The sequence below is a fragment of the Falco naumanni genome, chromosome 4, assembly GCF_017639655.2.
Source record: "Falco naumanni isolate bFalNau1 chromosome 4, bFalNau1.pat, whole genome shotgun sequence".
Lineage (NCBI taxonomy): Eukaryota > Metazoa > Chordata > Aves > Falconiformes > Falconidae > Falco > Falco naumanni.
The window spans coordinates 88,820,108-88,843,130 of record NC_054057.1 but is presented as its reverse complement, the minus strand read 5'-3'; the positions used below and the strand labels follow the sequence as shown (position 1 = coordinate 88,843,130).

Genomic DNA, 23,023 nt, shown 5'->3' with positions numbered 1-23,023 from the left:
TTTCTTACAGAGCAGAAACAATGGTTAAAGAAAAATGACATGGAATTAACACTCATGGGATTAAATTCTTTTCACCTTGGACTTAACAGCAAAACTGTTGTTGCCTTTATTAGGGTCGTGAGTTCACTCGTGGACACCGATTCGTTAAGTAGCTGTCTGATTCACAGTAAATCAGTCTTATGTGCTTTAGCTCCCACCTTTAAAATTCAGATTCCCATTAATGTGATTCAAAGCATACCAAAAGGTGACTTTCACCAAAACTTTCACTTCAAATCTTACTACTTTTAAAAATTGATTTGGGTTTACTGAATAGGATCAGCCAATATTTTTGTAGAAAATGCTGAAACATTCCATTCTAACATTTTAACAAAAAGACTCCCATTCTCTCCTGCACTGGCCACTATAATGTGTATTTTTCTGCATCCTTCTAGTAAGTCTTCAGTCATGTGGAGTTTAAAGCATTTTTAATATAACACTTCTCAATTGATGATATAAAAGCATACTGTCAAGTCTGAATAGGAGCCTCATGCTGTCTTCTCTGTAGTCTAAAGTATTTACTCCTTTGCAAGAGCATAATACAATTTCCTTAGAATAAGGTGACAAATGGTTTGTCAAAGAGTTTTTCTGTGATTTGCTTATTGCACCATAAATGACACTCCACGCTAACATTAATCCAGTCAGCACAGTGACATCTGCACAGTACTGACCACATGATGATTCCCAGATTAACCAGGGCTATGCAACACTGGAAAAATCATCACAACCTACTGTACACTAAGTATCTAGGAGGCTAAGGTAGAAAAAACTGAGCAAATATAAACCTTTCAGTGAAAAGCAGATGAAAGACATTTTCACTTGATATGACCTGTAGCAACTAGAACTGCAGCAGCCAGGTAGGAAAAAGGTAAAAAGGCAGGCACACTTTATTGCTAACATTAAGAAAATACTCTGTGAAATAGAAGAGCACTAATGAAATCTCATATTTGTCTGGTGATTCTGCTATCTCCTGAATGTTTGAAGGATTATATGAGAAAACAGGACTTCCTCTGCCACACAACAGTGCCAGTATACTTAAGGCTCGTTTCAAACCACAATAAAAGGTAACTAACTAGTTATGGGCACTAAGCCCAAACAAGTGAACTCCTAAGAGAGAAGCTCAGGATTCTGGCATAATGTGCTACTGGGTTTCTTGAACAGCAAAGTCCATCTATTATATAAAGCTGTATATATATTTTTTAAAAGCAGCTCATTCTTTTATTACTGTTGGTTAAGGATGACATCCTGGTGTATATCATTGTCACAACGGCTTTGGTTAATATCCCAAGATTTTATTAAACATTCATGATGACTGCTTTATAATTGTCCATTGGAGGATTTTTCTCTCCTCCTGTTTTTCTCCCCCATAGTATATAGTGGTGAGCTGTGACTCTTGAGGTCCCACCAGCCACAGCTTGATACAACGAAATCATGACAAATGTTTCAAAGCTTGCTAAGCAAGGCATACATATTCATGAAGAAAGAAGGGGTTTGCACTTGCTGCTGTCTACTTTGCCACATCCACACTGGAGATGTGAGTGGTGGCTGTATGAATGGTATGAATGGAGCTAGCATTAGTACCAGCAGTTTCAGGCATTGTCCTGCTTCACACTGCACAGTGTTCCCTGAAGCAGTGAGGACTGGGCCATGACAAAGGCTAATGTTGCAGCCCCTCAGGAATCTGTGGTAGAAGAGATTGACTGCTACAACCTGAAGGGGAGTTCCCAGAAGTCCTGGGGCTTCAGACCCACTTCCTGTTTGCCAGAAAACTTTTGAATAATTGGGATCCCCAAACTGCTCAGATATTTATATGGGAGCAAATATTCCTATTCTGCACTGCTCCATGCGTGCACACAGTCCCTGAAACACCAGCTGATAACTCAGAGAAAGAAGGATACATCTGCTCTTTGATTTTTTTTCTGTTACTATTTTTCTTTTTCCCCCCTTCTTTTATAATCCCCTCTGTTGTGATGGGAACCCAGTAACATTAGAGGTCATTGCAAGTTTTCTACCCTACAGTGTCCAAATTTATTGATCCAAGAAAGTTTATCTATGCCCTGCTGAACTGCTGGCATCCATACGTAATGTACTCTGTCTAAAAGCTCCTACCACTTGTTCGTTTTTTCTCAATGTTTTAAAGGGTAGTTCATTATGAACCCTGTCTTATCTATTGAAGTCTGTATTAAACATCCCCTGAATGTCAGCGGAGCAGCCTGAATGTGTGCTGGGCTGCATTTTCCAAGCTCTGACTCTGAAACCTCCTATACTGCAGCCCTGCCAGCTAGAGCATTAAACAGCCTCCCATTTGATAGCAGCTTCCTGCACCCCACTTGCAATACAAGCAGCCTTTGTAGAGAAATTCTTGGAAGGGTGAGATAAGAGACCCTGTCTGAGTTGCAAAGTCCTGTGGTTGGGGGGCAGTTAGGGGGCCTGCCAGTGTCAGCAGCCTGTACTGAGCTGCAAAGAGGCCCCAACATCCTTGTAAACAGAGAATGGACTCAGGAAACAGGCGCAGAGCAGAACTCACCAAACATCCTGCCAGGAAACACCAGATTCAACAATACCAGCAGCCTGCACAAAAGAGCCAGCTCAAGTAACCTTGTGATACATACAACATACACCTGCCGAAACACAGGCACATCAAAAGCCCCTAAATGTGTGTCCTGTACACTCATGCCTATATGGACTGTGCATAGACATACAATGGTCCTGATAGGCATATACTCAAAGCACAAGTGCACACACAACGAAAGCACACCCTGAATGCACAGGCCAAGCAGGAGTCTGGCACGCACCCAATTCTTATAGCATGTTCTAATGCAGCTTTACTTTGATGGGCTCATTTGGGATGTGTAGGGGTTTAATTATCAGGGTTATCCTTCAGTGTTTACTCTTCCACTGAAAGTCTGTCCAGGGCCTAGGCTTGATTTAGCTTCAGTGAGAGTAAGTTCACTACTAAGAACTTAAGAAAATGCTGTTAATGTAAAAGTCTGGTTTGGGTAGCTAGGGTAAATACACTTATTTCATCCAAAGCTAAACCAAACTACACCTATACATCTAAGCTTCTGGTGATCTTTTTGAATGGCAGCTGACATGTGAAGAAGTATCAAAAAAAAGTGCCACTTGTGAAGAGTTTTTTTGATTAATACATTAGGACAAATTCTTATCCTACCTTAGTTTTGCCACTGGTTTCAAAGGATTATGATATGGTCCTTAGAAGATATGGGCTTTAAATTAGTGTGGGTTTTAAAGAGACAGTGTTTAGGAGATTATTCTAATCTTGCGTTTTGTGGGTTTGGGTTGGGTTTTTTTTCCACACAGTGTCCTCAGGCATCAGAATCAAGACAGCACATGGGTTGGGCTAGATGCACTATCAGTGGGAAGGGTATGTTCATGCAGGCCTTGGCTGTTGCAAAAGGTATTGGCAGTGATGGTTGGTAGGGCCTTAAGACTGATGCAGTAAAGGTGCTATATGCCAAGATGCAAATATATTGCTATAGCTGCACAACAGTTATGTATCCACAGGGTACATAGTCCATTCAGCAATGCATGAATGGTGGTGGTGGCGTGGGTGGTTGTGGTTCAACAGAGAATCCACAGCATTAGCAGTGACAAGCAGATAATGCAAAACCATTCAGGTGTTAATGCAGGAATGACCATATTGCAGTGACTCAGTTTCACCATACATGGCATTGCTTTGCAACCTGAGGAGCTTTCAGGGTAGAGACTGAGTGAAAAATTCACTGAACCCAAAGGCAGATGTTTGCCAGTAAGTTTCAAACTGTTTCTAAGACCCACTCACCTGCACCCCACTCCAACAGGAGACATAATATAGGAAGCCTGAAGAGGTTGCAGCTTCACTGTGTTAAGAACTGGAAGGCAGCCAGTTTTATGTGTCTCTTAGTTCTTGAAAGTGACCACTATGGTTTAGTCTAGCTCCACCACATACTTTGCATGACAGCACATTTGGTCACAGTTTGCCTTTCTGACTGAAAAGAAGAAAAAACCTCTGTTTCTGAATACTGAGAGCATCTATTAACAACAGGACATTGGCTACTTTAATGTCTGCAGCTGCCAAGAGACACTTTGCTCTTTGCAGTTAACATCTGGGTTTGAGCAGCTGAACTCTCCCCAGGAATCAAAAATAGTTCCTAAACTAGCAAGTGCCAGAAACTAATTTCTGTGCTTTCTTTGTTCGAGTAATACTTTCAGTGTCTTGTGACCTTCAAGCTGATACAACCATTTTGGACTACTTTATCTCAGTTTATCCCAGGTTTATATTACTTTTCCCTCAATGTTTATTATCAACCAGATTTCTGATCCTCTTAAATTCTCTATATCAATTATGATAGCTAGGTTTGTGACACTTCAGTATTTGTCATAGCGAATTATAATGGCAGTTATGAACACACTGGTCCCATCTTTAGGCACAACTCCAAAATGTTTTTGTAATACTAGTGAGGGAAAGTGTTTCAGAAAAGACATCAGTAAGCAAGCAAGTACTTTATGATGTAGTCATCAGTAGGCTTACGTGTTACTGCTGCTGAGAACACTGTTTCTTAAGAACAGCTCCTGGAAATTCTGGCATTGCCATTTTCCCTTAGCTGCAACAAAGTCATGATTTTGCCATTTATTGCTGTTGTTACAGTCCATTGCTGCTGACTCAATAGAACAGCACTGCAGCAATCTCATATTTGAAGATTTGAGTGAAATCCATCACTTTCAGTACATGAAAGTCTGAATTTTCACAGAAACCAACGAAGCCATCAGAAAAGTGCAGTGCCAGCACTGTGTCCATCCCATCTGATCTTTCATTATGACTGCCATACATGGTTGAGGAGGCATTAAGAGGAAGAAGTAAGAATTAATGGCAAAATATATGACTTCTGTTATAAGCCATCTCTTCTCCTCACAATGATCCCAGGGTGAAAAGCTTGTCAGCACTTACAGAGGCTACAGCAAATACATATTCCAGACATACAAGCCATTTATTTTAAAATAAATTCTGCAAACAGTACTTTAACGTTAATAGTAGCAGTAATGCTCAGTTCTTTAGGGTTCTTTTCTGGGAAGGAGCTCTAAAGAATTTTTCAAACATGAATGGGTAACCAGGTAACAAACCCCAACGACACAGGCAAGTATTATTTTCCCCTTCATACCAATAAATGCATAAAAATGCCAGTGGTTACACAATAAGGTATCTGAAAAGAACAGAGCTCAGGAGCCTGGAATCTCACATACTCTAACTGCTCAATGTAGTGTGTAATGCAAAACAGAAAGCATGAATGTTAATAGCATATTTCTAAAACAGTGGGGTTTCATGTGTTTTGATTTGCAAATACTTGCAATTTTTACAGTAGGGTTGTGGACCCTTGTGAAGGGTATTCCAACCAACTGATGAAAGGTTCATTTTTCTTACCTATCTTAGAAGAAGTTTGCAAACCATCATTGAAAACTGTTGCTCTAATCAACAGGAAGCTGGAGGTGTATGTTCAGAGGGACTATACGAGGCAATTCACACAATTATCAGGTAATTTACATATATGTGGACAGCAGGAACTAAAACCCAGTCCTTAAGCTTCAAGGATACAAATCTCTCCAAAGTGAATCCAAAGAAAGCTTTCATAAACTTTAGCAGTAGGGTGCCCTTGTTGCTTCTAATCAGGTCTCATAAGGCCTTTGGGTTGGACTTTCAAGTGTGAAGCTTACTTGCTCAAAGTATTCGGGAGCTCACATCCTCCTGATCACCTTGGAAACTTTCACTCTTTTGCAGAATTATGGCCTAGTCAAGGCTGTATGTAGCTGTGGCACAAATGGAGGGCTGCACAGCCCATATTCCTGTATGCAGGGCCAATAGGACGTGTAAAAAGGGCTACAGCCCTGTTAGTAAGAGAAACTGATCCACCACATCACTGCTGAGGGTTAAATAACTAGCAGCCTGGAATTTTCTGCCAGGGTCCAGGGCTGCATAAGTGCAGAAGATACAAGAGAGACAGTAAAAATATAAAGGAAATCTTACCAAGAACAAGTGCCGAGGGTGTCTGTTTTTGCCAGCAACTTTCATCAGTGTTCCTTCTTTAACAAAGATCTGAAGGAGAAAACAGCAGATTGTAATCCTGAGGCTTCTAATTCTGAATCTTAGTGAGAAAAGAATATTCCTCTGGGGAAACAGGTACTCTAGCTGCGTTTATCAGCACAGGAACAGATAGATACCTCAACACTTGCTTCTAGCCTTACTTCTTATGATCTGGCTTAGTCTTTGCCTGAGTTAGCCCTGCTGCTCTTCATGGCTTACATTTGTATCAGTACTGCTAGGGCAGGGGTCCTCAAACTACGGCCCACGGGCCAGATATGTGCCGGCCCCCTGTTTAAAAAGTTTGAGGACCCCTGTGCTAGGGTTTGAAACCCGCTTGTCCTCAGCCCAGTGCTCCTTTACTGTGGATTGTGCTCAGAGGTGACTGTCACAGATTGCAAAGCTAACATTAATGGGCTTCAGAAAAGAACTCTTGTATTTAAAAATCTTCTAAAATAGATAGACCAAAAAGAAAAGCTGAAGCCTCGCTACATCCACATAGCTATGCTTGCATACATAATCTGTATGTGTTTGCAAACACAGTACTTTGTCGGTCCATATTTTTACTATGTATGTAGATAGGACTATGTATGTAAGCAGCTAAACCAGCATAATAAGAATTTGATTGCATTACTGTTTGAAAAGGTCTAGAATAATGTGAGTGGATTAACAGTCATCTGCTCTTTTTGGATGGAGAACAGAATCTGGTGTAGTTTTCTACTCTAGAATAATTTATAATCGAAGAGACCAATCCCACAAATTCTGTACTCTGGGCTTTGCAGAATTTGTTAAAGCACTTCCTGACCAAGGACAAGTGAGAATAATGATATTAGAGGAAAAAATAGAGGTTGACTGCAGTGCGTACCTGATGGGGATCCTTATGCTATGAGTATGCATGCCTTGAAAAGTGCTTCATGAGTTTTGCTAAAGATACTGGTGGGCTGAAGGGAAATCTAGAGTTGCAGAACTCAAGAAAGAAATCTTTCAAAGTGTAAAGGCAGGTTGGAGCTGAGGAAACTGGATAGGTTTGAAAGCCAGGAGAAGAAATTTACATTTGATGTGGATGGCAAAACAGAGCTATACACTCTGCCATATTTCTTTTCATGTATTGCTTAAAAATGGTATCTTGCTTGAAAAGCAACACTGGGGAATTGGGAGAATAAAAATTTGAAAACAAATAATTTCCCCTGATTTAAGGTTCTTAGCCAGCCAAATAAAACTCTGAGACTTTCCAGGCTGCAAGCAATTCCTGCTAGTGTTACAACCTTTCAGCAGTAGTATACAGGGAGGAAAACAGCATCTCCAACAAAACACATTACACATGGTGTGGCTGAGGACAGCTGAAGTGAAAAGTCAGATGGCTACTCTGTGTAAAAGCAGGGGCAACGCATGTCTTTCCCAGCCTGAGGCTCTCGGCACATCTTTTTGTGCACTGCCAGAGTGATGGTTTTTTACACAACCCAGTGCTCCAACTCTTATCAGTAGCTCAGTAAACAACACCTGTAGACATCTGAAATCTGGCTATCCACACAATCAGAGATATAGCTGGCCGGAAACAATGTCCTTATCAGCATAGGTCTGCCTGCAGCACTCACCCTTCCTGGCTGCAGGAGGCCACTCTGCCCTCTCACACTGTGCTCAATGTGCACCAGCTTCTGCAAGTTTTCCTGGGGGAGAGAAACAGCGTTTAGACCACATGGTGACTATTCTTTAGACAAGCAGGCAAACCTTCCCTCACCCCTTCTCACCATTTTATTTCTCTTTTGTGGTTTTGCAGAATTAGCTTTCAGAGAGAACTGAGCCCAGGGATTTCACACTTAGAAAGTCTTCCAGCCTTACTGGTTTTACAAAATCTCCTCGCATCCCTTCACATCTGCTATGGCCTTCTACAGTCCTGTTACCTCTTGATAGCTCTGTTCATCTTCAAAAGGGCCTGCTAACTCCATATGTCCCAAGTGTATAAATATATTGGCTTCTTTGCTGACTTTCTTGCTCTGGGAACTAATAAACTGGGAGCAGAGACAAAGTACAGTATCTGCTCCAAAGGCCTCTGCATTAGTAGCAAGACATGGATAATCCAAAGAATGTTTTAATACTGTAACACTCTTGCTAGGATTATCTGGAGGTTTATATTCTGTGACAACAGATTAATGGCTTTGCAATAGGGGATTTAGAAGGTTAACTAGCAAGCAGGCAATGAAGCTGCATCTCTCTTTTGATGCTTTGCAAAAATCAGGAACTTCATTATCAAACTCTGATACTATTAACTGCCTACTTGGCCTTAAAGCACACAGTCAGTGGGCACTGGCATGTGACACGAATTTATCTGTGAAGATGGTAAATAAGATTAATCTAGCTAAGCCTGTGCTCTCATTAAAACAAGATGGTACTAGATGGAGATACAAAGGAGGAAGAAGGGATGTCTATACCTTTGCAATATTGCTAGAGTCTTTTCAGATCTCTTTCCATTTAGCAGGTGAGGCTGCTAAAACGGAGGCTTGTGGTTGTATCTGGTCAGGATAGTAGAATGGGCTGCACAGCTGCAATGAGTCATCACTGGAATATGTCTAAAAATTAGGAGTCTCTTGTCTAAGTTAGCCATTGTATCAGAAATCCTCAGTTACACACCCAGACTACGGACCATATTTGACACAGCTTCATGACCTGGCAGCCTTTGACTACAGCTTTCTGCTATGACAGATAATGGTCTGTTTTCCTGTGCTCCATTGACTGGCATTAAGATACTCCTGGGCTTAGTTAGACTCATGCAGTGTATCTGCCTGATACAAATCAGTGCTGTCTACAGAATCAGCTAATTAAGAAAGCTATCACAGATACCAGAATGAGCATATCCATGTCAACATGATGGTCTGTCAAGGCTAATTTACCCTGGATTTCAGCTAATACAATTAATATACCTATCTCTTTTTGAGATAAGCCTGAAATACCTCCATATGTTACTGCCTTGGTGAAATGTTACACTTGTTTAGCATGATGCTAAGTTTAGTTCTTAATTGGTAACTGCATATCAAACATTTGGAAACACCTACAAGGCCTGACCAGCACAGGGCTGCATTGTGACCATGCAATATAACTGGCAGTTGACACATTTTCAAGAATTTTAGCCATCAAGTATCATTTTTGCAATGCAGGAAGTGGCAAATGGAATTTTTTAGGTCACATCTAAAATACTGTAGGCCAGCAAAATGGAAACAGAATGTATAAACTAATAGCACAGGAAATACCAGGGATCATGGGACAGCAGACATTTGCAAAAGACATTTGCAAAGGACTTTCCCATCACTAAAGGGCATTTTAGCCTTGGCAAAACTTGTCAAATTGACAGCTTCCACAATGGAAACCCATTCTTCACAGAAATCCACAGAAAAGGCAGTGCCCTTCTGTGAGGCACACTCACAGCCAGTGCTAGTACTACTCATTGGGTTTTCTGTAAGAGTGAGAAGAGAAGCTGCTGCAGCTGAGATGCACCTCAGCTTTTCTTAGGACGGCTGGCAGAGGTGCCTGTTGTAATGCTGATGTTTGCAGTATGGACACATGTTCACCAGGAAATGGACAGAGATGTATCAAACTCATTTCCTGCAGGAAGTCAAACAGCCATCACATGTGAAGGACAGTGATTTATCTGGGAATGTGAGCAGCTGAGAGGGGTATAGTTTCCCTACAGTTCCCCTAAAATTCCGTTTTCTTCATTCTCCTTAAAACTATAATCATTCTCCACTAAAATATCCTTTACAAACACAATTAGAAAATGAAAACAAAGCTCCACCCAAATAGTACTGCAGATGTGGGTGGCTGAAATCCCTCTCTGGCCATTCTAGCAGTGAACTGCAGCTTGCATCATATTATCATTATGTCTATGCAGGAGGAACACCTCCCCAAGGAATTCACCAGCTGTTAACAGCAACAATGATTTATAGCTCTTAGCGTCTCAGGGCCTCTGACAGATCATAGAAATTCAGAGAGCAATACAGATCCTGCATAGTTCAAGTAGTGAATGTCTCCTAGAGTTACAGACAGACTTAATGCTATGTGGTGATGGCATTTCTTATGCCTCTGTTTGTACATCTGTAAATTGTGAACAGTATTTTCCAACTTGATGAAAATGCTGTAATGCGTCTGAAAATCCTGCATTAATAGTTTCCATGGAAAAACTGCTTGAGTGTTATTATCATAAAACAAAAAAGCTAATAATGATTCACTGATATTCTGCAGAAAATGTAGATCATAATTCAATGCTCCTGTCAGATTTTTGGAGAGTAGTTTGATGAGTTGATAAGTGGCAGCAGAAATCTTCCTCCTTCCAGGTACATACCAAGTCTAAATTATTGCTTAGAACTTTAAGCAGGTATATGACAAGTTATTAATACTTTATCTTGAGTGGCACTGTTCAGTTTGTTCTGTAATTAGAGTATTAAATTCTCTGCATTTTTAAAAATCCGAGAAAAGAAAATAACTGCTTGTTGTGGCTTTTGTGGATGGGATATTAATTCAGGAGGACAGCCTTTGATTTAGCAGAGTATCTCATGAACCTGCACCTTCACAAAACCCACAGCATTCACACAGATGGGAAAGAAGGAAATTTTCTTTTATTTCTTCCAGGCCATAGTTTTGAGAAAGAGCAGATGTGCTCTGATGATACGATAAAAAATTAAGTGTAAAAATCTATGTGGAATTTGCAATGAAATTGTTAGGAACTTAGCTCTTATAGTTCTCAATCTCTAATACAGGTATCCCTAAAGCTGTGAGATTACTGTGGAAGCTTTTCCTGAGATCTGTTTTATGATGAAAGATTTATTATTTTGGTAAAAAGAATGCTTTAATAATGGAAAAGTATGATTATAAATTCTTTGCTTGAGGAGAAAGAAAGTCAGAATCAAACCTGTTGAAACCTTTGCTAAGTCTATAGTTTCACAGTCATTCTGTAGAGGGGCCAGATTACATTTCTTTTTATGATAAAACTCTAGGCTTGCTAGACTACATCCTCTCTGCAATCTACATCTGTTCTTTTGTCTTGGTGACAGAATAGTGTTTATGTATTAATTAACTAGTGGTTATTGCTGTCAATACTTAACATCACTCAGAATTAGTCTGTATGAACATCATTGTTTCCATGCACGCTGCTTTTCTGTTATGCTTCTTTGTCTCTCCTTTCCTTCTCCTCCTTCACCATTACATTTGGCTGTAATACAACTACCACTTCATCTACAAAAACTTCCCTTCTAACTTTTGTCCTTATCCTAGCTACTATAATGGCTGATGACAAAATAGTTTGTGCTGATGCCCAAAGTATCTTTAAATAAAGTTGAGAGTAAGCAACAAAAGAGATCAGCATAGCTGATAGTTTACATTCAGCAAAGGTGCTCAGGCTGTCTGCTGGCTGAAACAGAGTGTGCTGCTTTGTTTACAATGATTCATGTTTGCAACTTTTCCTTAGCAATTAGGAGGAGTAAAAAAAGTGCTGTCTTTAAAATGAAGGCTTGAAGATTTTGGGTTGTCACAGAGCCATATCAACGCAGCAAAAGGGCTGATGTTATTGTATGAAGACAGAATGTGTTCTGAGGTAGATGTGCCAGGATGGGGTTGGGGGTGGCAAATCTTGGAGCAGAAAAGCAGAAACGGACTTAAACCAAATCAATAGGTCCAAACTTTTTTAAGTTTGCATTGAGTGAAAAGGCAAATCTGATTTTTGAGTTCTGACCTTAAAAACCTTGACCTTCAGAATGCTCAAAATCTTGATCTGTTGTCATGGCTTGAGATCATGTCGGCACAAAACCAGGAACCCACCAGTTGGACTTCACGCTGTGGTAATTTTGTCAGTGGCTTCAGGAGAAGTAGGTTCAGAGCCTCAGTCTCTGCTTTTAGCTATCAGATGAGGAAGCAGGCAGATCCGCGAAGACAGGCTTCTCTCTTCAGGAAATAGGTAGTTTTAACTATAACATCTCTTTCTGATACAAATGTTAGAAGGCTTGGGTTTTGTCTGTTGCTGGTCATGAGGAGATCATCACTGAACTTAGTGCTCTGAAACAGCCCATGAACACATGGGCTCCATTTATGACCCTGGCACAGATATCAGAGACATGGCTTTTAAACCTGAGCAGCAGAGATTTCCAGATGCGAGCAAAAGTTGTTATTCTTGGCTCTTGGGTTCACTTGCTGCAAGCAGATGCTTCCACTTCTCTGAACAAAGCATGAAAGCTTCAGTTTTAACATATGAAGGGCACTCTGGGTTTTGAGACTCCTTCATTCTTACCTCCCAAGCTGTTGCAAAAAAACATCCTTCATCTAGCTGACCTACTGCATTTTTGCCGTGACACAGTCTGAATTCACCATTTCACCCAGTGCTTTTGTTCCCCTGCAGCCAGAGGGCAAAGGCATTAAAGGGAATGTGCTGAGTCAGCAGTGCTGGTGTGTAGCTGTAGTGGCTTTCAGCATGTATCTTTCCCTAACAATTCCTGTCCATTCATTCTTTCAACCTTAAAATCCTACCTAAAAACAAGCTCTTACTAAGGAGGATGGTTCATGCCTTCCCTTTGTCTCCATTGATGCCAAGGTGTTTTTTCTTTGTTTCTTGAATTTTGTGTTTTGATGCCTGAATGATTATTAACAATCCACTCTCTGCTCAGTAAATGAAATAATAAAGAAATTAGTTGAATGCCATCGGTAATTAACCAAGGGAAGAATGTTTGCAATGCCAAAGAGATCTTTAATTTAGCAAAAGCACAGTAAAATCCCGTGCAGGATGTTAAATTCAGCAATGTTCACAGAAGAAGTAAAATGTGATAGCTTCCCCAAAAATATAATACATTCCCAATCACTTGGAATCCCCGTGACTCAATGCAATGATAAAATACTTAAGATGAGACACCTTTTGAGAAAGAAACACTTTAGTGAAACCACTCACAACTGGATGAAATGCAGGATGCCTGGAATGAGGTGCTTTGTTCTCTAACATATTTGCTACGGAACACAAACCTCCTTGGTAATCTAAATGACTTGAAAATAAGTGGTAAAAAATGGCATTTTTAAAAATTTTGGCTTTATTATGACTACTTTCTAGGTCTAGCAAGCCTAGAATTTAATCATAAGAAGAAATGTCACCTGGCCACTGCAGAATGACTGAAACTATGGACTTATGGAGCAAGATTTCATTAGACTGAGAAGACTGTAGGTACTTCTTTCTAACTACTTGAGCTGAATGCTAGGTCTGTGTAGCAAAAGCAAACATGGACCTCAGGAGAGAGTTTAGCTGCAGGTGTGGGTGGCAAGTATGAAAAAAAGAAAGGCACTGCCTTTAATTATCACCCAGAGGTCCACCAAATTGAATTCCTCTGGAACCTGCTGGATCCCATGTCCGGCAGTTTCTCTACTGCCTGCTATGTCTCCCGACACTGCTTCTTACTAATGTCAGTAGAATATTCCCATCATCTTAGATGGAAATCAGACCTAGATCCTTGGAAACAAATGGTCATTAAACCAACTATACGCAGGCTATCTTTGACAGTAAATTAGGACTATAATATCATGTAAGCAATATTAATAAATCACACTGACCTGAAAGAAACTGTTCATTACTTTGGGAAACTATATAACATATTTAGATACCTAAATCTGAGTTTAGACATGAGCTGTAGCCTATGAAAGTTTTGGCCAGTCTATTTGGTTGTGTGATCATTTGCAAGACTGTAAACCGTGACCTATTCTTTTGAAGTAAAATGGGATTCCAGAATTGTGGAAAAGTTATGTAAATGAGCTCAGAATGTATCTTTGACAGTACATTTGTGATGTCTTCAACATTTCATATCTAAAAATAACCCAGGCTAGAAACAGAACGGTGAAAATTCCCATCTCTCACTTCATTGCTCCACATACCATTTCAGCAACCCCAAGACGGAAAAAACCCCTTTGTGCTGCTTGCTACAGTGACTTACATCTTGCACAGCTGCACTTAAGTGCATCTGCAACACTGTAAACCAGATCTGTATAAACCCTTGAGTGTCACCCTGGAGGAAGCTTCAGAATTTAGCAGAGATACGTATTCACTTCAGCAGATGTGCAGAAAAGATACTATCGATCAGGAGAGCATGTGTCACAGTAGGACTCACCGCTTGGAGCATGCTGTCATTGGCTCGGTCCGTGATTTCAGAAACAATGAATAAAGCAGCTGAAGAATGAAGCAAAACAAACACTATAAATCACATAAAAGAGTAGGAAAATAATTCAAATCCCTTCTGTTTGCAAGAGCATCTTTAAAAAAAAGCAGGCATCCCCAGCAGCAGCTCCTTCAACTACTTTGGTACCTTCAGAAAAAAACTGCCCAGCAAATTTATGACATGGCACAGTGCTGTCAGTTCCCCTTCCCTTCATCATCCTATTCTGTGAAACTCTGCATTGTACTTGTGCTGACCAAGAGAGCTCATGAGGTCCCTTTTAAACACCTAGCGTAACACAAAATTTTTTTGTGATGTTTTCTAGTTGCAGACTTTCAGCAGTTGGAGCTTGTGGTAGGAGAGATTAATGTAACCCAGCTTTAGCCATTCAAAAGCATTTCAATCTAAGGTGATTTGTTTCCTTTTATTGCCAAGAGAGAGGACAGGTCATCCCTTTCTGACAGAAGTAAGTATGAAGTGGTGACATGCATTAATGCCTGGATTCTCCACTGGCAAATAACCTGGGACAGAGTGTGTTTGCTGTCCCTGAGAGCAGTGGTGTAACATGGCTCAGGTCCTTATCTCAAGTCTCTTCCCCTATGGAACAGGGCATCCTATCCATTTCTGGACATAATCTGGGAGCACGCTAGCTGTTGCTGGCCTGAAATGTGTCAAGCGTGTGCCAAACACAAACAAGATAGGCAACTGTGGCCGCAGAGCTTGAGTATCTGCCCTGGCCTTATTTAAATTACTGGTATAGCTGTAGTCCTACTGTCAGTGACTAGGATCTTAAATCTTGCACAAAACTCTACTCTTGGTCAGAACAGATTGACCTTCACTCAGCCACAGACATTGCTACCAGTTGGTTTGGATTCACACAGTGTAATAGAGGTGAACTGGTTTCATTAATACAAGGTTATTTCTGCTTACTCCAGCCTGGAAGCTACTCCCACTGAGGCCAGAGCTAAACCTTGCTTTGACTTCAGTCGGAGTAAGAGACTTTTGCTTTATCTATCTGATGTGCTGGAAAGGATGGTGTTAGCAGTTGAACGTCTGGATTTGTTCTTGATTGTGCAGGACTGATTTTTCTGCAATGTCTTTTCAGTTTACTTAGGCTTAAGGAATCCAGAATACAGATAGACAGTTCAAACCTCCTGGGTTTCTCCAAAGTCCACAGAGCCCAGCAGGCATACCATAGATAATGGTACACAAACAAGCAGATGGAGCCATCCCAACTGACTTTACAATGATGTCCTGGTTTCAGCTGAGATGAGTTATTTTTCTTCTTAGTAGCTGGTGCAGTGCTCGTGAGAACAATGCTGATAACACACTGATGTTTTCGGTTGTTGCTGGGTAACATTTATACTAAATCAAGGACTTTTCAGCTTCTCAGGCCCTGCCAGCAAGAAGGCTGGAGGGGCACAAGAACTTGGGAGGGGACACAGCCAAGACAGCTGACCCAAACTAGCCAAAGGGATATTCCATACCATATGAATGTCATGCTGAGTATATGTAAACTGGGGAAAGAAGGTAGGGAGGTATGTTTGGCATTATGGCATTTGTCTTCCTAAGTAACCGTTACACGTGATGAAGGCCTGTTTTCCTGGAGATGGCTGAATGCCTGCCGATGGGAAGTGGTGAATGAATTCCTTGTTTTGCTTTGCTTGCGTGTGGAGCTTTTACTTTACCTATTAAACTGTCTTCATCTCAACCCATGAGTTTTCTCACTTTTACTCTTTGATTCTTTCCCCCATCCCACCAGGGGGAGAATGAGCGAGCCACTGTGTGGTGCTTGGTTGCTGGCCAGGGTTAAACCATGACAAATGACTAGGCCAAATATGGATGGAGCCAAAAGGGACTAGGATTTCCCTGATGACTGGGGCAGAACTACAATATCTGCACCATGCTTGTATAGATGGTAATTTCTTCTGTAAATTCATTGTGTCAAAATTATAGGAAGCCCACATGTTTCAGTGAAAAAAGTAATTATTGCCCTAAATAATAATATTGACCTAAATAATTTGTCTAAATTAGTAATCAGTTCTTATAGATGTTATGGCTAACCTATTAACACAAAGTGTTGAAAATAATCCGCTTGCATATACTACCAGTATAGATCCTGTACCTCTTTAGAAGCAGAGTTAGCAAAGCAGAACTTTTGTGCTACCCATTTCATTTTACCTTGTGTGGCTTCATACTCTGTAGAATCAGGGCAAAGATTATTCAAGTAATCTGTAGAAAATAATCAAACAGAGACATCCAGTAATCAGAATACAGACCCACATAATTTGTAATATTAGCTAAAACATAAAATCACAGAATCATGGAATCACAGAATGGTTTGGGTTGGAAGGGACCTTAAAGATCATCTAATTCAACCCCCCTGCCATGAGCAGGGACATCTTCCACTAGATCAGGTTGCTCAAAACCTCATCCAACCTGGTCTTGAGCACTTCCAGGCACCCACAGTAATGTTTCGTATCACTTTATTCCCAAATAATTGTGTATAGCCTCTTTCCACAGCAAAACTCATCTTTGACTGCATTCTACTTTCAGAATCAATGCAAAAGCACTGATACAGATTCGGACTCATCACATAACTTGGCAGGTACAAACGAATAAATGGAGAGTGACAAAAATATTGCTTTGTTTCTCAGCCAAGAGAATTGCTGAGTAGCCCCATTTTACAAATAATTGTTTTTCTAATGAATTCTATTTTCCCATCTGAATGAACAGTGTTGGCTGCAACGACTGATTTTCTGTATTTATAGCAGATTAATTATATGCGGTTTATAGACACAGGAAGGAAGACTATGGTTCTGTGCATGCAGAGTTCAATGATTACTACTGAACTCAATCACATTCTGAAAATAGGTTCTGTAAAATGCACACAATAGGACTTACAGGAATTTTATTTGCATTATATACAAACCTTTAACCTGTCAGTTTTCCTTGGACTACTGGCCTTGGATCATCTGACTGTTCTTTGTCTAAGTCTTTATGCTTTTAATGACTGCAGTATACGAGTGCTACCATTAAAAAGCCTAATCCTGAAAGACTTGGTTCTTTTCTTTCTGATAGATCCAGGCTACTAAATTCTACATCCAAGAATCAGGCCTCCGTGCTGAGAATGGTGCTGTGCATGGATATGCGTTCCACTGAATGTTCTATCCATATATGTTTCTCCTTCTAGTGCTATGCCCTCCCTGGCACCCTGAAATCTTCCTGGTTTTTACCTGCATTCAGGAAAGCATCTGCCTGTACTCAAGTCAGGCAGGAAGGGGTTGTGCGGTGTTATCAGGCAGTATTTATCATTCCTTTTCACAGCTGCAAGATCTGTCCTTGGCTGTGGACATTCAACTGAATGGGCAACTCCTTTTGGCTGTAGTACAACCAATATCCTCATAAAATACCCTTCCTTATGTGGTAGAAACAGCCAGTTATGGACACACAAGTACTCCTACATATTTTAATTTTTTTTTACTCTATCTAGAGAATCTGAAGGACTGCACTGTTCCAGACCTCTATCTTAGCAGGCAAAGAGTGGCTTGGTTTCTTGAGGTGAGGAGCTGAAGCAGTAAACCTATTTTCTGGAATATCTTAATCCAGCAGACTTTATCTCACTACACACAAGAGCTTTCATTTTCCCAGTTAGTACCCGTAACTGGGACAAGGAGGAGCTCAAGCTGCTTCAAGCATAAATGGAATACAACCATTGGAGCTGCACTGAAACCCTTCCAGCTCTCCTCACAAAATACCACACTTCATGTTTGCAATTTACCTTGTCGACCACAGAAATGGGCAGAGAAAATGGAGCACAGTGCGGGTATTGCTGGCAGGGTCATGCCAAGTCCTTTTTCTTAGATGCAATATTTGTGCACATGCACTAAAACCACTGTAAGGATCATGTGAGACTACCAAGTACTGCAACCCACAAATCTGGAAAGTTGCCCTTAACGTAGACACACCCAGAGAGGGAAGCAAGTCAGACAGAAAATATGTCCTACTATTGGCATTTGTATTGCTCGTACTAAAAAAGCAAAACCAGCTGTGAATAATGAGTTGCATCCTTGATCAAAGTGTCTAGAGCAAGAAGAAACTGCTGCTAATCTGTGCTGAGAATAAAAATTTAATATGGTCACTTTGTTCTGCATTTATAGGAGTCCCTTCAAATATGCTGTGCCCTTCATTGACTGTTGAGCACGAGCAGGGTGTTTAGCTTCCTTTTTACTGTCTCACACATAACTCATCTTGCATCCCTCTCCACCCACACATATACAGAGTCCCAAAGCATTTCTACATCTTTATGTCTATAGATCCTTGCTCTTTTGTGTTCTGATCTGACTAAACTACTTGACAACACTGAGATTCATTGTTACATTTCACCATTTCCTTCCCCAACCAGTTCATCAGTTACAAACCTAAACTTCACAATTCTTTCCAGGGGCCACATCCTGCTTCAGAAAGCTTGCTCCCCTCACAGGTTCACACTTGCTAGATTTGCTGTGGCTTGTAAAGAATGACCCACCAGCAGGAACACAACTCCACTCAGAGAAACTCCAGGTGGGAGTGATATATATATATGGTCCTGAATGTAAAGGGAAGTTGTTACTGTAAATGTACAGTATATGACATTTACATCTGTAAATGTACTGTTAATGTAAATTTGGATATCTCTCTCCTGCAATGCAGAGGAATTGGACTGGGATTTTGACTTAAAGTTATCAGTAGCCTTAGGTGTACTGCTCATAGAGCTTAGGGTGCAGTACTAAGTATAGCTGCTTTGTTGATGGAGTAGAAGGAGATGATGCTTGCCACTGTCACACAGGATGCACTGCAGAGCCCCCTTTCTGGGGACTGCTGTCTCCTACTGTCTCTGATAATTGCCCTTGATGTAAATAAAATCAAATTTGTTTGCTGGAAGTGAGGCTGAACTCCACCTCTCCTAATTCACAGAAGGAGAAAGCCAAGAAGGAATGGCTAAAAGCACTGACTTCACACTTTTTTTGTGACCTTTCAGCTTGGTTGTGCTGAAGAAGTGCCTGCTCCTTTCCAGGCTCCAGGACATTTCCTGAATCCTGTACTAAGCATACTGGAGTTCCCAGGAAATCCCACACTGCTTCAGTCTTATTTTAGCTGTCTTGGCATCAGTGTGTGGCACAGTGGAAGCACAGAACATCATGGGAGGGTTTCCACTGAGTACCTTTGAGAGTAATTTTACTGACCTGTGAGCAGCACACGATACTGGAAGACACGCTGCACCACTTTCAAAAGCTGGTGTTTCACACTCTGAGGGCTGCCATCAGAGTTCTGCTGTCCTCAATGGAAGTGAAAGGAAACACAAAGATCAGGGATGTGTGAGCTCAGAAGCAAACTGTTGTCTCCACCTGATGTATACTATGAAAGTTTGCTACCAGTTGCATGCATAAATTTCATTGAACCATTCCCAATTTACCCAGCTTGCTCAGGATATACGTTGTGCGTGTATATATTGTGACTGTAAGTAAGTACTGTAAACAATTTATTTCCTATGGCATCATTCACAAATAGTTTGGACTCAGAAGGAAAAGGAGGAAAGCAAATACCATTTAGAAGGTAAAGGTTGGATAAAGGTTTTAGGGTGGCATCTGAAGACAGGTATTGAGATCTCAATGAAGTTTGTCATTGTAGTTCCTTTTTTGGACTGAAAGTAAAGTGTCTTCTGGCTGAAACATTTTAGTATCTTATTTCAGCAACTGAGCAAAATACAGCAAAGCATCTCCCTGTGGTTGAGTTGGAACTCAATGTCCAGAGACATTACCCCGACCAGCAATTAAGTGCCACGCAGCTGCTTGCTCACTCCCTCACCACCCAGAGGGATGGGGAGGAGAACTGGAAAGGAATGTAAAACTCGAGGGGCTGACTGCTCTCAGCAAATGTACATTCAAGATTGTGCTTAGCATTCCCAGTCCCCCACACTCAAGTCAAAGGTGCCAGAAACAAGATGAGGCCCTAAATTCTGTGGTGTTAGACTGGAAAGCTAATAGTGGCCATTAAATAAATAAATAAATAAATAGGAAAGGACTGAGAGACACCTCCCCATCATTTGTCCATGTATGCATGCTTGCAAGCGGGCAAGAAGTTACAGAGCTCACTGATTCTAGGGCAAAATCCTGCTGAACTTATCCTAGGAAAAGCCTCATCTACTTTCTTAGAAATAAATGCTAATTCTCAGTATTGATAGTTAAGACAGAAGTGTATAGGCATGTGGCTGGGAGGGATGCTGGGAATACAGGCTGCCAGTAAAAAGCCTGCATTTGCCAAGTTTATGTTCAGAGCAGTGTGAGACATCAGAGCTCCCCTCAGCTGCTAACAGGAAGTAATTGTGGTGACTGCAAGGTATCTGTTTGTAAATGCTGACTTCCAAATGTCTTTTGAAATTAATGGCTATCCTTAATATTTCACATGTGCTGCATAGAAAAATATAATCCATACCCCACAGAGCTGGCATTCTAAATAACCATTAAGGTCTGATCACTAATTTATCCTTACAGCCCCTCTACCACCCAAGTAAACATTGTTATTTCTCTTAACATACAAGGATAATAAGAAACAGATTTTATAGACCCACAATAAAGCAGCATAGCTTTTAATCATTTTAGCTCAATGGAATCAGTGTGGCCCAACTGAACTTTCCCATCCACATATGGGTTTATGCTTTTGAAATTATGTGAAGTGGCCACATTGCCAGTGCTTTAAAATGTAAGCGGGAATCATGGAATTTCTGTCACATGTATCTTGATGGTGTTTTCCAGTTATTCGGCATGGATGACTGAGTTAACACAACTGGAAAATACATGCTCCTTGCTGCAGGGCCAGAGGCTACAGAGCATTCAGGGAGTCTAGATGAAAAGAACGCTGCATGTGTCTGGCCAGTGGAGTTTGTGTTTTCCTGTGCAGTTCAGTGTTGCCTGTCACAACATCCTCTAAACAGAGGAATTAGTTAACAGGCATTTAAAAATGCAGAGAAATGCCAGTTGTAAAGATGTTGTGGGTTGATCCCTGCCAGCAGCTAAGCACACATAGAGGCTAAACATAATTTCATCCTGGCCAGACCCAGTACAAAAGAAAGGATAGAAAATGCAGTGAAAGAAGAGAAGATATGAAGAGATAGTAATAATAATAGTTATTAACTCAAACACATCCTCAAAGAGCTTGATAAGTTAATATGTGACTGAGAAACTACTCCACTATGTGCATATATTTCAGCAAAATATACTTACAAATCTGTAAATTCACAAACATTCTATATGTGCATACACAGGGGTGTGTGGGCATCAAACAGACACAGAAAAACATTATTCATATGTGAACATCTCACTTCAGTTTTAGCACTAGGATGTGTGAAAAGAGCTTTTTTCCCATTCTACCCTGTGAATACTGGTGGAGTTGCATAAAAAGTATGTTGTGAGTAAGCCCTGTGGCACAGCTATGCATTAGTGCAGGTAAAAAAACATGGGAGCGTTACCTCAAACTCCTGAATTATGGTAGCCAGTTGGGAATATTTAAGGCAGGTTTCATCCAGCAAAGCCAAATTCTTATCAAACTGCATGATGTATGCTGTGTGGTGATTCAGCCTTGATTTTCTGGAGACAAAAACATCAGCAACTTTCTGCTGTTCCTTCCTAAGGCCACAGAAAGAAAAGAAGAGGCAAATATATAAATAAATAAAAATTAAATAAAAGCCATTCTTGTTTCTCATTGTATTAGACCCACAGGGGCTAAGGACATTGTGCACCTAAAACATAAGTTAAATGGCAGGAAGAAGGGAGTGCTTCACTGACATACTGGACAACAAAACAGGCTGCTGTAGAATGGGCACCACGAGAGGCTGATCCTTTGGCTGTGCTTTTGCCATGGCAGCACTGTGTGTCTGTAGTGGGTAGGATGTCTCCTTTACGGAGACTTTAGTTGCTGCAGCGCTTTGAGCACTGGTTATGGGGGACAGTATAATGTCTTCAGATGTAATATCATATCTTTAGCTCTTCCTTCATTGCCCCCTTCTTAGCACTGCCCCACCATCATCTGTCTCAGCACCTAGTTGCACAGCACTGAAATATTTACGAAGCATGTACGAGAACATGACAAAATCTGAGATTGCAAATGAATAATCATAGTTAGGGAGGAGCATGAGTTCCTGGGGATGTCAGAGCAACAGATTGTCTGGGGGAGCGCAGGCACAAGGAAGGATTTACTGGAAGATTCAGAGGTGGTGGTGACTTCGGAACCTGTATGAGCACAGCCCTATGCCGTATGTCATCATTGTGTCGGCAGCATTTGCGACACAGCCCTCTTTTTTCCTCAGTGCCACAGAGTTGTTCTCACAGAACCTTAGGGCATTTTCAGTTGTGTCCCTTTTGTCTTTGTGAACGTGCAGCATGCTGCTAGAGTAGGGCTGTGACTTCTTTAGAAACAAGTCACACCGTTTCTGTTTGTGTTATGAGTGCATGAATCATAACTCATTGATGACATTTTTAAAGTCTTTCTGTTGTTTGTGACAGTCCCTTGGTGGACACAAACCCATTTACAGCTACCTTTAGCCTTTTCTTTCCTTGTGAGCTTTGACTTGAAAGTGCAGAGCTGACAAGGAGAGCTGTGCCCTGCATTTAGGATTGTTACTGAAAAGTTCTCCTGTTCTAATTGACTTCCTTAACTGTGCAGTGGCAGGGCTGGGATAGGATCAGCCACTGTCAGAAACCACTGTCTC

The 23,023-nt window shown here is 40.9% G+C and overlaps 1 protein-coding gene across 2 annotated transcripts in view; it reads right to left on the bottom strand.

The window, feature by feature from the left end:
• Positions 1–23,023, bottom strand: part of FGD5 (FYVE, RhoGEF and PH domain containing 5) — a 110,048-nt gene that overhangs the window by 19,111 nt on the left and 67,914 nt on the right. The window contains exons 7-12 of one of the 2 annotated variants that reach the window (XM_040589800.1): positions 21,785–21,941; positions 19,503–19,590; positions 16,459–16,509; positions 14,233–14,291; positions 7,705–7,776; positions 6,056–6,124 (exon numbers count right to left, since the gene is read on the bottom strand). In XM_040589800.1, coding sequence (XP_040445734.1) covers positions 6,056–6,124; positions 7,705–7,776; positions 14,233–14,291; positions 16,459–16,509; positions 19,503–19,590; positions 21,785–21,941 — 496 coding nt within the window. The remainder of the gene's footprint in view (positions 1–6,055; positions 6,125–7,704; positions 7,777–14,232; positions 14,292–16,458; positions 16,510–19,502; positions 19,591–21,784; positions 21,942–23,023) is intronic. The other variant, XM_040589801.1, reaches the window with a different exon arrangement.